Source organism: Sinocyclocheilus grahami, unplaced genomic scaffold (assembly GCF_001515645.1).
Source record: "Sinocyclocheilus grahami isolate Dianchi unplaced genomic scaffold, SAMN03320097.WGS_v1.1 scaffold1164.1, whole genome shotgun sequence".
Lineage (NCBI taxonomy): Eukaryota > Metazoa > Chordata > Actinopteri > Cypriniformes > Cyprinidae > Sinocyclocheilus > Sinocyclocheilus grahami.
In genome coordinates this window covers 287,802-304,426 of record NW_015506343.1, presented here as the reverse complement: position 1 = coordinate 304,426, position 16,625 = coordinate 287,802, and the positions used below count along the sequence as shown (strand labels likewise).

Below are 16,625 nucleotides of genomic sequence, written 5' to 3'. Positions count from 1 at the left end.
TGAGATTAAAAAGTCATGACTATGAGATAAATGTCTAAGTGATACAATAAGTCATAATTATGAGATAATCGAAATAATGAGATTATGACAAATCAAAAGTATGACATAATTATGAGATAAAATGTTATAATTGAGATAAAAATCTTAATTATGAGATAAAAAGTCAATTATAAGGTAAAAACTCAAAATTATGACATACTAAACCATAATTAAGATACAAAGTAAAATATAAAAATATAAATTGAGATGAGTCATAAGTATGACACGCAAAATCATTATTATGAAATAAAAGCCATAAATATGAGGTTGAAAAAAACAATTATGAGATTAAAAAGTCATAAAACATTGAAATTATGAGAAATGTTTTGCTCATAATTATGACTTTTTAATCTCAATTTAATTTTTTTGTCTTATATGGCAAGATATGATGCCATGAGTGAAACAATAACCTGCTGGACTGACACTGATATACAAGAGAAAACTGTAAATAATTCATCATCATAAAGGCAACAGTACATTTGCAATACCCACAATGCAAAGTTACATAAGCAGTTAGTAATCCTTATGTCCGGTACATTTGCTCAGTTCCTTTGAATTGGCAGGTGTGGAAAAGAGTTGATTTTAGCCGCTGAAGATGCCTATAATGCCCCTCTCAGGTTTAGCGTCTCCATTAGGCGCTCGATAACACACAGTCACATGTCTACAGTAACAGCAGTCAGTGGATTACTGTAATATCGCAGCAGTGTCGGATCAGCGCAGCTTCTATTTTCCTCCCTCTGAAGCCCCGAGAGCTTTGCTCAGATCTGACTCTACGGTCACTTGATTCCTGCCAAGGGCAACAAACAAGGTCAGATATTCATGAGGGTTTGCTAGATGTTTTTATAAGCTTAGAGACATCACAAAAATATCACCACCCTGCCCTTCTCACATATTTATGAGTTACATTTTATTTTAATTTTCTTATTATGCATATTTACTTTTTTATTTTAAACAACATTTGTGTGTGTGTTGGTATATAGAATAAAGTTTATTATTAAATTATAGAGTTTAATGATTAGTATTTGGGCTGTTAATATGTTTTAAAATTAATTTTGATTGCAGGCCAATCATATATTTTAAAATAACTGAAAATTGCATTTTAATATTTTTTCCTCTCAAAATTATTCTTTAATATTTTTTAAAAGATATTTAATTTTCATTTTAAAATGTTTACGGACATTTTCAGTATGTTGTAAAGATTTGATTCTGTAGGTGATGAATGAAAAGTAAACAAACTAAAAAACCTGTCCAGTTTTTTTAAGAGTTAGTAACAAAGACTCTACAGTTGTGCCATCTTCACTTACATAAGCATTTAAAAACATTGCAGGTTCATGTGTCATTTTTATTTTTTTTATATATATACATTTAATTGAATTTTTTGGATGTTAAATTGTTTTTAGCAGATGAATATGAAGAGCATTGTTAATCAGACTAAAATCATAAAGAACATTTTTAATTTGAATTAAAAATCTGAACTGAAGTAAAATATGGAAAAAAACTTATTTTAATATCGCAGCAGTGTCGGATCAGCGCAGCTTCTATTTTCCTCCCTCTGAAGCCCCGAGAGCTTTGCTCAGATCTGACTCTACGGTCACTTGATTCCTGCCAAGGGCAACAAACAAGGTCAGATATTCATGAGGGTTTGCTAGATGTTTTTATAAGCTTAGAGACATCACAAAAATATCACCACCCTGCCCTGACAAAGACTCTACAGTTGTGCCATCTTCACTTACATAAGCATTTAAAAACATTGCAGGTTCATGTGTCATTTTTATTTTTTTTATATATATACATTTAATTGAATTTTTTGGATGTTAAATTGTTTTTAGCAGATGAATATGAAGAGCATTGTTAATCAGACTAAAATCATAAAGAACATTTTTAATTTGAATTAAAAATCTGAACTGAAGTAAAATATGGAAAAAAACTTATTTTAAACGTATTTTTATTATTTATTTAATTTTTGATTGGTTTAAGTTCAGTGTTAATTTTGTCAACGAAGACGACAACGAAAAATATTCGTTAACCAACATTTTTTCAGTAAGCGCGTTTCATTACAGATTTGCGCAAAACTTTGGCGATATTTTATAAATGTCGATAAAAAAGTATTGCGAAATGACGGCGTTTCCATTAACCAATGTTATGAGACTTAAATGTAACCTTTTGCCTCTCGCGATAAGTCATGGCAACAGATTTTGGTGGGATTTTGGCTATATTTATTCAAAAGAGGCTTATGTGTGGATCTTTACAGAAGCAGCACAGAGAGCCGCTTCAGAAACGTGCGTGGCGCGGCTGGAATAAACCATAGACTGTATAAAAACATAAACACAAGTATTGAGTGGCCGTATCAGAGCCACACTGCACCGCAGACGTGTGCAGTGTAAATTGTCTAAGCATTAAGAGTAGGGAAAGCCCCTTATACTAGAGCGCGGCCACTTATGAAGTGTTTCTTGGAGGTTATAGTACATTGAAGAATGATCATATGACTTTTTACATACACCATGTGACCTGTAAATGCGAAAAAGCCGTTTCCATTGCAGTTTTGCGAATCAATCCTTTTTCGCATTGCCTGAAAAACCACCTCATGCGAGCGTAAAAACTTTTTTTGCGATATATGGCCGTTTTTGCGAAATTGACGCGTTTCCATTAGGCGTATTTTCAATTCGCATTTTAAATCTGCACAATTTGAAGGGTAATGGAAACGCGCCTTGTGACTAAGACAAGACATTGTCGAACTAAAACTAATATCTGATGATAAAAACGATGACGAAATTTATGCCGCGTCTTCGTTAACAAGACGAGACGGGACTATAATGTTATTTGAGGACTACCGGACATTCAAAATACATCCTATAGCAGGGTTCCTCAAATCTTGATCCAACCCTGATCAGACTCTCCTACCTGTGATTTTCTAATGATCCTGAAGACACTGATTAGCATGCTCAGGTGTGTTTGATTAGGGTTAGAGCTAAACTCTGCAGAAAAGTGGATCTCGTGGGCCAGATTTGAGGATCCCTGTCCTATAGGCTACTGTCTTGTCCTTCAAAATGTGTGTCCCTGTCATTGGATTGCAATCGGATAAGGGGCGTTTGCATATCTAGTCTCAGTATGGCAGCCGCAGTGGACGGATAGGCTACCAAAATTCGAACTAGCGATCTGAAACAATGGCCTCAGCACCGAAGGGTTAGGGATAAGGTGACCAGACGTCCCGTTTCTCCCAGGAGTCACAATTCGTTGTCGATTAACTTAAAGCCGGGCTCACACTACAGGATTGAAAGACTAGTCCAATCACTGTGTTGCTCACACTACGCAACAAGATTTGATCTCATCTGTCGTGGTCTTGTCATAGCTGCGCGCATACTACACAACACAACGCTCATGAGGTGCGCACACTACAAAACATTCAGTTCCCGACCATCAGCGAAAATACGTTTTCTCACATAAATTCTCGCGAGAAATTTCAGTGATTATAGGCCATTTCTTCAGGCATGGATGATCAACTGGCCCTTCAATTGGTCTGTGCAGTTATTTTATCAGAAAGAAAGAAGAAACCACGACATAAGAGAATATGGCTTGGAAGACGTGGACTGTCAGTACTGCAGAAAGAGTTGGAGGTAATTAAACAGTGCACGGAAACATGGTATTATATACACAAAATATAGCCTATGCATTTGTTAAATTTATTTCTAGTTAGTTGATTTGATGAATTTTGGCTTTTCATGTCGGTTCATAAAGAGGCATGATAAGAGTGTTTATACCATCTGCACTGTGATTGGCTGGATTAGTTCCACCTTGTCATTGTGTCGCTCACATTACGAGATCGCGTGGCGATAATATCAAACAGGTTTGAAAATATCGTAGTGTCTGTGATAGATCGAGACCGGTTCGGATCACGTCGCTGACCTGCTCATACTTAACGAGCTTCGGCGACCGCAACAAGCACCGATTTGGTCACGATTGGGGGGTTTTGTCGCAGACTGTGGAAATCTGTCCGTGACAGCAAAATCCTGTAGTGTGAGTCCAGCTTGAAGTTAGCGCTGATAGAAGTCCTCTCTTTCGCGCACGCTCCACTTCTTCAGTTCTCATATACAGCGCGCGATCAGTTCTCAGCTCAAATACACACACAGCAGTCCAAATGTCTATCGTGTAGAGTATCTCACGCAAATACAGTTGGTTATGGATTAAGTGAACGTAAACAGGTGGGTGAAAACTGAACGTGTGTCAGTATTACATGCATGCCTTCCGTCTTAAAGGGACAGCATTCCTAATTAAGTACCTATCCGTGTCAAGATGTTAAATAAATGATGTTAAGTAAATATGAATTGAAAAATTAATTTAATTTGTATCTCTCTTGTATTTGTCTTATTGTGCTTCTTTTTCAAAATGTATAAATTATATATATTATCTATATTATATGAACAACTATAATTTTTAGAAGTTGCTCCGTTTTCGCTACTCTTAAAGGAACAGTTCACCCAAAAATGAAAATTGTCATTTATTCAAGTTTTTCCAAATTCAATCCTTGATTCAAATTTCTCATAAGCTTAATTGATTTGGTCTGAAGAGAGAAGAAATTAATTACTATATTTGTTTGAAGACTACATATAAAATAGCTACCAAAATAAATGTTGGTGACTGCAGTTTGACTAAAAGTAATGACTAAAAGTTGACAAAAATGCAATGATTTTCGTCGACTAAAACTATGAAAGACTCAAATGACTAAAATGTGACTAAGACTATTAAACATTAAGACTAAATCAAAAATGCCTGTCAAAATTAACACTGTTTAAGTTGATGTACTAAAATAACTAAAACTAAAAATGAAAAAAGTAAAAAACCATATGGTCATATTGAAAAAAAACTATCAAAATGACAAAAACAAATGACTAATTTCACATTTTCATTCATGCATTTGGCAGATGTTTTATCTGACTTGTATTGCATTCAAGCTGTGTTTGATCAGTTTTAGTTTTAGCCTTCCTGTAACTCAAACAGAAGAGCATAATGCTTGCAACGCCAAGGTTATGGGTTTCATTCCCCTGGAAAGCATGAACTGATTAAATGTGTACCTTGAATGCAATGTAAGTTGCTTTAGTTAAAAGCATCTGTCCAATGCATAAATGTAAATCAGTTCATGCATTCCCTGGGAATCAAACCCATGACCTTAATGTTGCGAACGCAACGCTCTTCTGTTTGAGGAACAGCTCTGATCGCTGATGCTGTGTTTGTGTCTGCAGCGGGCGAGTCTCTGAGACGCAGCGGCACAGACATGATCCCGAAGGCCCGGATGAAGACGCTGAAGATGACCATCATCATCGTCCTGTCGTTCGTGGTCTGCTGGACGCCCTACTATCTGCTGGGCATCTGGTACTGGTTCCAGCCGGAGATGCTGAAGGTCACGCCCGAGTACATCCATCACCTGCTCTTCGTGTTCGGCAACCTGAACACCTGCTGCGACCCGGTGATCTACGGCCTCTACACGCCCTCGTTCCGCGCCGATCTCGCCCGCTGCTGCCGCTGCCGGACGCCCGCAGACTCGCCGTGCTCTCTGGACCGGCTCTCGGCCCGACACGGAGAACACGAGTCTGACCCGGCCAGCGTGAAGAGCGCATAAACCACGTCTCAATCCTCACGACTCCAGTTCACGACGGGTTTGACGGAGCGTCTGCATCAGAACACGCTTCAGACTCTGAAGAGCCCAGGTTAAAAGAGTACACTTCCATAATGTACTTAAAGTGCTCTATTTTCACGCACTATTTTATACTTAATATACTAAAAGTCAGTGCGTTTACATGCACCCTCTTAATGCGATTATAATGAGCTTTTGACAATTATTGCGATTAAACTATACCTCATGTAAACGCAATACTTCGATCTAAATAATGCGATTAAGCTCATAATCGCAGCAAGCACAATTGTATTAACATAGGTGGCGTACGCCAATTTTAATCTAAATATACAAAGTAGAACACGACGGCAGCGTAGACAAACTAATTGCCATCACATTGCTATGGCACCGAAAAAGCATGGAATACAACCATACAAACGTGTTTTGCATTAGACGTAAATAAATTAAAAGAGCGGCCAGTAACACACCTGCTCTTTCCGAGTCCATCATTTGTGCTGTGCAGTGGGGTAATGTGAATAATGGCAGTACAAAATAACCACAATTCTTAGCGAGTAATAAGACTAATGGAAATTGCATGGAAACGTATCATTGATTCTTTAGTACTTCTTAAGATCAAGTAGAGCACTTTAAGTACATTATAGAAATGTACTCTTTTTTTTCATTTAACCTGGGAGCCGCGGGGTACATGCACAACTAATGAAAGGAGCTCAGAGCAGATTTACCCAGAAGCCTCTGCAGTTTTAGAATAACTTCACAGATTTCACAGCGTGGCTTTTGTTATTAAAGCAGCTGGACGCACTGAAACGTCTGTATGTTTACGCTGTGTGTGTTAAGCTGTGTGTGTTTGCATGCAGAGTGACTGTTATTGTTTGCATAAAACTTTGTTTAGGCCTTTTTTTGCATAAAAATCTTGACCGGCATTGAATCTGGTCCACTTTAAAACACATTCTGACCCAAAATCGCCAACACAGACACTGCAAAAAGTGCTTCTCTGTCAGTATTTTTGTCTTGTTTTCCAGCACAAACATCTAAACATTCTTAAATCAAGATATATTTACTGGAGGTGCAAAATGACTTGAGATAAGACGTCTTGTTTAATGATAAAATGAATTAAATTTATGATTAAAACAAGAACAAATATCTGCTAATGGGGTCAGAAGAATCAACTTCAAAACAAGTTGATATTTCTTAAATTTCTCATTAAACAAGACTTAATATCTCGTGTCATTTAGCATTTCCAATGAATGTATTCTGATTTAAGATATCTGTACTGGAAAACAAAATCACTGATATACATATAATGGTGCAGAAGCATCGATCCTGTGCAGAGTTATGTGACTTTTGCTCTGAATTTCTGCCCATGCAAAAGTAATAAATTCTAGTTATTTCACAGAGAATAACTCAAACACTGTTTCTAGTTTAGTACTCATCTTAAGCTCAATGCTGCTTCACGAAGATCTCAATATGCAGTTTTATGCATTTGGCAGATGCTTTTATCCAAAGTGACTAATGTTGCATTCAATGTATACATTTGATCAGTTCTTCCTTTTCTGTAAATTGAACCCATGCTGCACCACAAACACTGTCAGAAATATCAGCTGTTAATACAGCCAATTAAACACAGTCAACCTGCTCGTCCTGACCCTGCCTTCTGTTCTTAGACCCACTCACACACACATACTCTTACACACTCTTTTACACACACACACACACACTCTTACACATACACACTCACTCTTACACTTACACACACACTCTTACATACACACACACTCACTCTCTCTCACACACACACACACTCTTACACATACACACACACTCTTACACACACACACGCGCACACACACACTCTTACACACACTCACTCTCTCTCACACACACACACACTCTTACACATTCACACACACTCTTTTACACACACACACGCGCACACACACACTCTTACACACACGCACACTCGCACTCACTCTCACACACACTCACACACACATACTCATTCTCACACACATATTCTTACACACACACTCACACACACACTCGCACTCCCTCTCACACACACTCACACACACATACTCATTCTCACACACATATTCTTACACACACACTCACACACACACTCGCACTCCCTCTCACACACACTCACACACACATACTCATTCTCACACACATATTCTTACACACACACTCACACACACACTCGCACTCCCTCTCACACACACTCACACACACATACTCATTCTCACACACATATTCTTACACACACACTCACACACACACTCGCACTCACTCTCACACACACTCACACACACATACTCATTCTCACACACATATTCTTACACACACTCACACACACTCACTCACACTCACTCTCTCTCACACACACACACACACACACACTCTTACACATATACACACACACATACACACACTCACTCACACTCACTCTCTCACACACACACACACACACACTCTTACACATACACACACACACACTCTTACACATACACACACTCACACTTACACATACACACACACACACACACTCTTACACATACACACACACTCTTACACACACACACACACTCACTCACAGACACTCTTACACACACACTCTTACACACACACTCGCACTCACTCTTACACACACACACTCACTCACTCACAGACACTCTTACACACACACATACACACACTCTTACACACACACTCGCACTCACTCTCACACACTCTTACACTCACACACACATACTCACTCTCACACACATATTCTTACACACACTCACACACTTACACACACACACTCTTACACACACTCACTCTCTCTCACACACACACTCTTACACATACACACTCACTCTTACACATACACACACACACTCTTACACATACACACTCACTCTTACACTTACACACACACTCTTACATACACACACACTCACTCTCTCTCACACACACACACACTCTTACACATACACACACACTCTTACACACACACACACTCACTCACTCACAGACACTCTTACACACACACGCACGCACACACACACACACTCACTCTCTATCTATATTTAGTTCTAGCATTCCTGCTCTCCTCAGTTAACACGCTGAATGAGAAAGGAAGGAGGATGATGTTTAATGGATTGAATGCTTGTAAAGTGACTGACTAAGAGCTTTCTGGGATCCCAGGAGTGTCCGTGAAGATCTTCAGATCATCTCTGCAGTGCGTCAGAGCTTTCACGTCCAAGCGCCATCACATTCAATCATTCAGACGGCGAGTCTCACAAGCCACGTTTCCATCCAAAGATGCGAATTTAACTTATGTGCAAAATTGAAATAAGTACCATTTCCATCCAACGAGTCAAAGGGAACAAAATAGTCACGCCCTGATAAACTGGCACTAAATATCACTAAGAAAACAGGAGAAGCCACTGAATATATAATCAATTACGAAACACAATAAATGCGGTCAGTGCTTTCGGAGGCAGATGTGAACGCAGTCGTGTAAGAAAGTTCTGGGAGGCAATTATACAGAAATACTTTGACAACAGACGTTGCTTGGGCATTTCAGACTGACCATAACACAATCTAAAGTAGTGTCAAATCTGTTTAAAATATGTTCATCATTGTACCAGAAGTATATCCTAGTCATCATGTTGACATGAACTGCGGTGTCTTGCCATTTATAATTAAACATCTTCAGGTGAACTTCCCTGAGCCTCCAGTGTTGCAGTGGCTCCAGACCTGCAGGGGGCAGCAGAGAGACTGAAGCCTGTCAGATCACGGCTTTCTGCCTTCACCTTTATTCAGGTTTGATCAATCTCAGCATCACGGATCAAACTGGAATCACGTTTTGATTTTGCAAACAGATTTTTGCCAACAGATTGTTAAAATTAACAATGGTTCATAAACGCTTTGTTAACATTTTTGCAACACTAAAAAAAACCATTGCATTACATCAAACACACGTCAACACTGAAGGTCAGTCACATGATGACAATTTAATCGACGACATTTTAATAAACGCTAAAATCTTTAAAGCGCTAGTGTGAATAAAAGGAGAGCGTTACATGTACAAGTGATGCTTGTCCGATCTGTGCCTATTTTATGTGGCCGCAAAGACTGATGGGAAATGTAGTTTTGTCACGCAAGCCTCATGACACCGCATTAATATTTACAGCCAATCACATGAGCTGTAAATGTCATGTGACGATCACTCCTGCTCCATTTCATACTTTTAAAAGCTTCCAGAAGTTAGCGAAACCTCTCCTCTGTAATATGAAGAAATACTTCCCAATGAAATGTTGCTTGCCAAACGATTTTCAGTGTGTTAGTGAGTGTGTTAGTGAGTGTGAAGCAGTTTCGCAGTGAGTAGCATTTAAAGTGCTGAATTATTCATGAGGACTGTCAGCGCACTGCGGTCAGAGACAAGGTCATGTGACAAGGGATGACCCGTTTCCATGGCAACACTGGCAGGACTGCACTCATCCTCAGGTCGAAATACACTGACCCATCACACACACACACACACTCACACTTACACTCTCTCACACACACTCACAGACAGTCACACACTCGCACACACACACTCACACACACACACACACTCACACACACACTCACACACACACACGCTCTCACACACACACACACACTCACACACACACTCACACACACACACGCTCTCACACACACACATACGCTCTCACACACATACGCACACTCGCACACTCACACACACACACACATGCTCTCTCACACACACACACTCACACACACACGCTCTCACACACACACACACACTCACACACACACTCACACACACACACGCTCTCACACACACACATACGCTCTCACACACATACGCACACTCGCACACTCACACACACACACACATGCTCTCTCACACACACACACTCACACACACACGCTCTCACACACACACACACACTCACACACACACTCACACACACACACGCTCTCACACACACACATACGCTCTCACACACATACGCACACTCTCACACTCACACACACACACACATGCTCTCTCACACACACACACTCACACACACACACACACACACACACACAGAGACAGAGCTGCTGCTTTAATTATTCATGCATCACTGTCTCTGACATTTTGGCCTGAACTTCAGAACATGTGCAGGTCATATTTCACACCAAGATCAAAATAATGAAGTCATGTATTATATTTAACAAAGAAAATGAGAAAATGAAATTTCATCTTTTAATAAATACTGATATGTTGCAATGTGACATTATTTTCATGGGAAATAAGCTCAAATTCTCATTAAAAAAACTCATTACTGTAATACAGTTGTGAAATTGTTCTAAATTTACAATTATTATTATTAAATTTTTTGTATTACAGAAATGAAAATGAAAAAAGTAATGAAAATAATGCAAAATATCTTGCATTATTTTTTATAACAATTAAGCACAAAATTGTATTACTTTTTTCCATACATGATTTATTATTTTTTTTATTTTGGGGGAAACATGAACTGAACATGTTTCTGAGAGAATCTGCTGCAGAGATCACAACATTTTCATTAATGAGATCTCAATCTGCTGTTTTTCATTCATATATTATGATGATGAATTTTAAATGAGAAGGCAGCAGCACTGTTTATCTGCTGTAGCATCACTTCTGATGATCCTGTGAGAACAAACACCTTCTGTCCTCCGTAAGCAGTTTCTATATTTAGTGTGGAGTGAATCTGAGCTGCTGTGAAGCTGATATGTGTGTTTGAGAGCAGATATGAACTCGTTCACACACTGAAAGTGAAGCAGGTCTGACTCTGGATCAGCTTACAGAAACTATGCTACATTCTGTTTTTACTTTGTGGTTAAAAAAAGCACATTTTCAAACCTGTTGATGACTGTCTCTGATTTTTCTCACCAGTCGTCAGTTTCTGGGCAGGTAGACTAGCTGGGCTGGTTTAGCTGGTTAGCGTGGTTTAGTTAACCCCTGCGGGTAGATTTCGTAACTACACCATTATGAGTATAACATCTTCCTCCATTGAAAGTCATTCAAATGCAGTTGCGTATTCTCACTCAATAGAATTTGTGGCCAGAAGAATCCAAAAGGGTCTGGCTGCAGCCTGGCACTTGCACTCTCAGACACTTGCATTCTCGCACTTGCACTCTCAGACACTTGCACTCTCAGACACTTGCACTCTCAGGCACTTGCACTCTCAGGCACTTGCACTCTCAGACACTTGCACTCTCAGGCACTTGCACTCTCAGACACTTGCACTCTCAGGCACTTGCCCGCAGTTGGAACCGGCTTCCAGAAGAGATCAGATGTGCTAAAACATTAGTCGCATTTAAATGCAGACTCAAAACTCATCTGTTTAGCAGTGCATTTATTGAATGAGCACTGTGCGATGTCCCACTATTTTTTTATGTATAATCGTTTTCTTTTTAAAATTTTAAAATTCTTAAATCAATTTTTTAAATCATTTTCAAAGTTTTTAAATTCCTTGTTTTATTGTTGTGATTATTTTTTTATTTTCTTTTATGTAAAGCACTTTGAATTACCATTGTGTATGAAATGTGCTATACAAATAAACTTGCCTTGCCTTGCCTAGTTTGGAAACGGTTTGCATTGCGGGATACAACATTAATCGGAGTATGAATGCTGTAGAAATACAAGTAATATTGAAGATTCATTTCAGCCCAGAAATAATGAAACATGTAACACGTAACGTTCTACGTAACGCTGTTTTATTTGGCACAGAGGTTCATTACAACCGACCGAAGGAAGAAAACATAATATTTCAGCTGAGAAACTCACGATGACTGGCAGAGAATAAAACTATTGCGATCTGATGCATCACGAGTTTCATCAGCCGAATGTCGGTAACAGCAGGGTAAAGCTACAGGAGCGTTTGGTGCTGAGAAAAGAACAATCCTGAAGGTTAAAGCATCACTTCTCTCATTGGTACAAGCATTTAAAATCAGCATCTACTCGACTAGACGATTTCTCCTAAACAATAGACATGTTCAGCAATCAGTCACATATGAACATTTCATCAATCTGGAATATAAAAGAGTCCATTAGATCCAAAAGCAGCAAATTTCAGAGTCTTGAGGTGCTTTCTTCAACAATAACGCTATAAAATCACACCTGGAATGACTGTGAATCCTTAGAAACATGAGGAATTCTTTCTTTTTTTTGTTTGTTGCAATCAACAATCTACTCGTTTCAAACTCCTAACATTTTAATTCTACAGAAAGAGAGAAGAAATCAAATTTAAAAGAATTAAACGCCAAACAAAAGAACAGCAACAGTACTATAAGAATAACATTAAAGAACAATCGTACATCTATTTTGGCAATATTTCCCAAATCAAGCAGAAAAAGAACTTTTCATCCGTGGGAAAATAAATCTAAGTTCTACAAGAGAACAGACGCTTCTCCACTCGCTTTGTCTAAACAATTTGGCCTCAGTTTATAATCTTGTTGTTTTATTAAATTTGTACATTTTGGTTTTGTTTTTCGTGTTTCAACAAGAATCAGAGTCCGAAAGGTTTAAAGACTTTTGCGTGAATCCTACAACGTGTTATTTTGGTAACTATTCCAACAGTGAAGAGTGTGTTAAACCGGTTAGTTAAGCACACAGACACACATGAACGCCATCTTCGGCTCCGGGCTCCTTCATGTGCGTTAGAAGAAGAAATACGAGGTATTTGGTCTCAACACTAACCCTATTTGGCAAGTTCAGCTTCAACACCACAAACAAAGTAGCTGGTCTTATTTTCGGGTTTAACATATGAAAATATATCCAATATCTGCTAGTTATTATTATTATTAGTTATAATTTCTAGAATAGAATCTGTGTCTTTGAGGTAATCATCATCATCATCATGTTACGAGCTCGAGCTAATGAGTGCGTTTAGCTTTGGTTAATGGTCAGCTGGTCAGTTTTCTGGTTTAATCACCATCACGACTGAAAGTAACCAGGAAGACAACCCATACAGCAAAAAATATATATATTATTTTCTGGCTATTTTAAATATATGTTGCAAACAGTGAAATATATTTTTGAAATTGAAACTATATTTAGTTTCAACCTTCATATTCCAATTTCAAAATGTATTTCAGGGCAAGAAAACATTCAACTTGGATGGAATGGCTTGTTATTGTACTTGTCAAAACTTTTTTTAAATTATAAATTATGTTTTTTGCTGATTTTTCTTCAAATGTGACATCTGAGTATTTTTCCTTGGTTTGAAATCTATGGAAGGCAAAATGTATAAATGCTTTAAATAAATATATTTTCAAAAATACACGAAAAATGGCCAAAAAATATATTGAAATAAAATGTATTCATGTAAAAAAAAAAAAATTTTTTTTTTGCCAAATATATATTTTTGCCCATTTCTTTGTATATTTCGACGTATATTAAAAAATATATTTTAAAATCAATATTTTTTGCCGTATGGAAAACAATTGTATAAACGACCGGAAAGGAAGCATCAGTGTGTTTGTGGAACATCCTGAAGAAAGAAAAGAGAAGCAGAAGTTCTTTGGACGTCCCTCAACTTTCACAGAAGCTTCTTCTCATCCCAAAATCTGAGAAAGAGTCTCGTAAAACATCAGCAGTCACAGCAGAGCTCAAACTCGTCGCCACCAGAGGTTCTGACGGGCCCGAGAGGACCCGTTTGAAGACATGTGTGGTTGAGGTAGAGTGTTTTTCCCAGCAGCAGCAGCAGCAGCAGCAGCAGACAGACGGAGGCACGGCTCTTTGGACGGAGACAGTTTGGGTGGAGTGGGAGGGGCTTAAGGAAAGGGCGGGGCTTCAGCTGCACATACATTGAATAATTAATGTCCAATCACACGACAGGCACCCATCTAATACTATAACAGACTAACTCGTCATCTGTTCAGTCACATAGAACATGTGTTTTTGGTTTAGCAGGATAAAGTTCAGTTTGTTATTCGTTAGTAACATTAGCAATATTTCATCAAATGTGTGTTTAAAACAGAGCTCTGTTCCAAACCTAGTAAGTTGCTTGCATAGACAGCACCGAAGGCATCGCTAGCTGTATTAATCTATAGACAACTCATTCTAAGACAGCATGCTTCTCAGGAGATATTAATTCTCCTGCCAGGCTGTTATTGAAAATGAGAACTTCTTCTTAATGAACTTGCCTGGCTAAATAAGGGTTAAAAGAAAAGCATGCATCCTTTACATTCATGCATTTGGCAGATGCTTGTATATCTAATGAATTAAAGCTATACATTCCCTGGGAATCGAACCCACGACCCACTGCAATCCTGGAATGCACTGGGAAATAAGTCGAGGGAATTCTGACCATTTAACCCAGTTTATGTGTGTGTATTTATGCTAAATGTGTGATGCTGCATGATGTCTAGGATGTTGTCTATGTAGGTCACTCAGGTTTGGAAGAGGTGCCGCATGTCGTTTTGAATGCTGAATGTGTGTTTGTGTGTGTGTGTGTGTGTGTGTGAGAGCTGAGTTCAGTGTAAGGCTTCGGTGAGAGAGAAGCGCTCGCTGTACAGCTGAAGGGGGTGTTGGGGGGGTAGAGGTGTCTCATCCGGTGCCAGAATCAGCCTGAGGTTCAATCATCACCTGACACTGAGGCTCCGCTGCAGCAGCCTGAGGAACACCGGGACAGTTCATTACTAATTATATATGATTATTCATTTATGACACATGAGTGCGTGTTTTATTCTCAAATGCTGGATGTATTATCTAAAATGCATTTACTCTATAATGCAAACAAAGTATTCTTATATGTATATAATGTTAAAAGTATTTATTTTAAAGTGCCGTTAATCTATAATACTAAAAGTGCTTGTTAAATTTATTCTAAAATGCTTCTTTCTTTAATGCAAAAGTATTATTTCTTCATTGTAAAATGCAATTATTCTATAATGCAAAAATGTATTCTGAAAATCATTTTGTTCTATAATGCTGAAAGTATAATACTTCTTTCTTTAATGCTCAAAGTATTGTTTTTATTTTGAAACGGATTTATTCTATAATGTAAAGAAATGTATTCTTAAATGTATTTATTGTATAATGCTAAAAGTATTTGTTAAAGTTATTCTAAAATGCTTCTTTCTTTAATGTTATTTCTTCATTCTAAAATGCAATTATTCTAAATGTATTTATTCTATAATGTTAAAATAGATTTAATTTATTCTAAAATGTATTTTCTTTAATGCAAACATTTTTCTAAAATTCTAAAATGTAATTATTCTATAATGCAATAATGCATTCTAAAATCTATTTCATTTAACACTAAAAGTGTTTTGTTTTTATTCTATAGTGCTAAAAAATATTTAATCAAAGATGCATTTGTTCTATATTGCAAAAATAATTTTTTACTTATTCAAAAATGCTTTTATTCTGTAATGCTTAAAGATTTTTTTATTTATTCTAAAATGCATTTATTCTACAATGCTAAAATAATTTAGTCACTTTAATTAGCTTTACATATAAACACAACAGAAGTCCATCATGAGGTTCTCTGTGTGAATCTCCATGTCTCCAGGTCTGTATTGATGTGGGTGATGTTCACCTGTGGTGTGAGCTCGATAGCGTCGGCTGCTCGGATGCTGGCTTCTTTAGCTGCGGCGTCTCTCTGAGAAACACTCCAGTCACCCTGAGAACCCTTCTGACAGAAGAAGCTACACACACACACACACACACACACACACACACACACACACACAGAGTCAGCTGTGTCTGATAATCGCAGTATGAGTGACGGTGAGAACGACAGACGCACCTGTGCCGATAGCCAAACATCAGGAAGAGAGCACAGAATATGATGCAGGCCATGCCGATGTGGATCCCAACCACCAGAGCCGTCATGGAGCCCTCGCAGTCACACACACTCTCACCCGCTGCTCACACACACACACACACACACACACACACACACACACACACAAACCA

General features: G+C 38.2%; 2 protein-coding genes across 2 annotated transcripts in view; one reads left to right on the top strand and one right to left on the bottom strand.

The window, feature by feature from the left end:
- LOC107567517 (gonadotropin-releasing hormone II receptor-like) overlaps positions 1–5,745 on the top strand; it is an 8,352-nt gene extending 2,607 nt beyond the window's left edge. The window contains exons 2-3 of the mRNA XM_016253207.1: positions 3,577–3,628; positions 5,244–5,745. Coding sequence (XP_016108693.1) covers positions 3,577–3,628; positions 5,244–5,653 — 462 coding nt within the window. The 3' untranslated portion in view covers positions 5,654–5,745. The remainder of the gene's footprint in view (positions 1–3,576; positions 3,629–5,243) is intronic.
- Positions 5,746–14,241: 8,496 nt separating this feature from the next.
- The window catches only part of LOC107567515 (immunoglobulin superfamily DCC subclass member 3-like), a 22,174-nt gene continuing 19,790 nt past the window's right edge, over positions 14,242–16,625 (bottom strand). The window contains exons 12-13 of the mRNA XM_016253206.1: positions 16,456–16,576; positions 14,242–14,269 (exon numbers count right to left, since the gene is read on the bottom strand). Of these exons, the coding sequence (XP_016108692.1) occupies positions 14,242–14,269; positions 16,456–16,576 (149 nt within the window). The remainder of the gene's footprint in view (positions 14,270–16,455; positions 16,577–16,625) is intronic.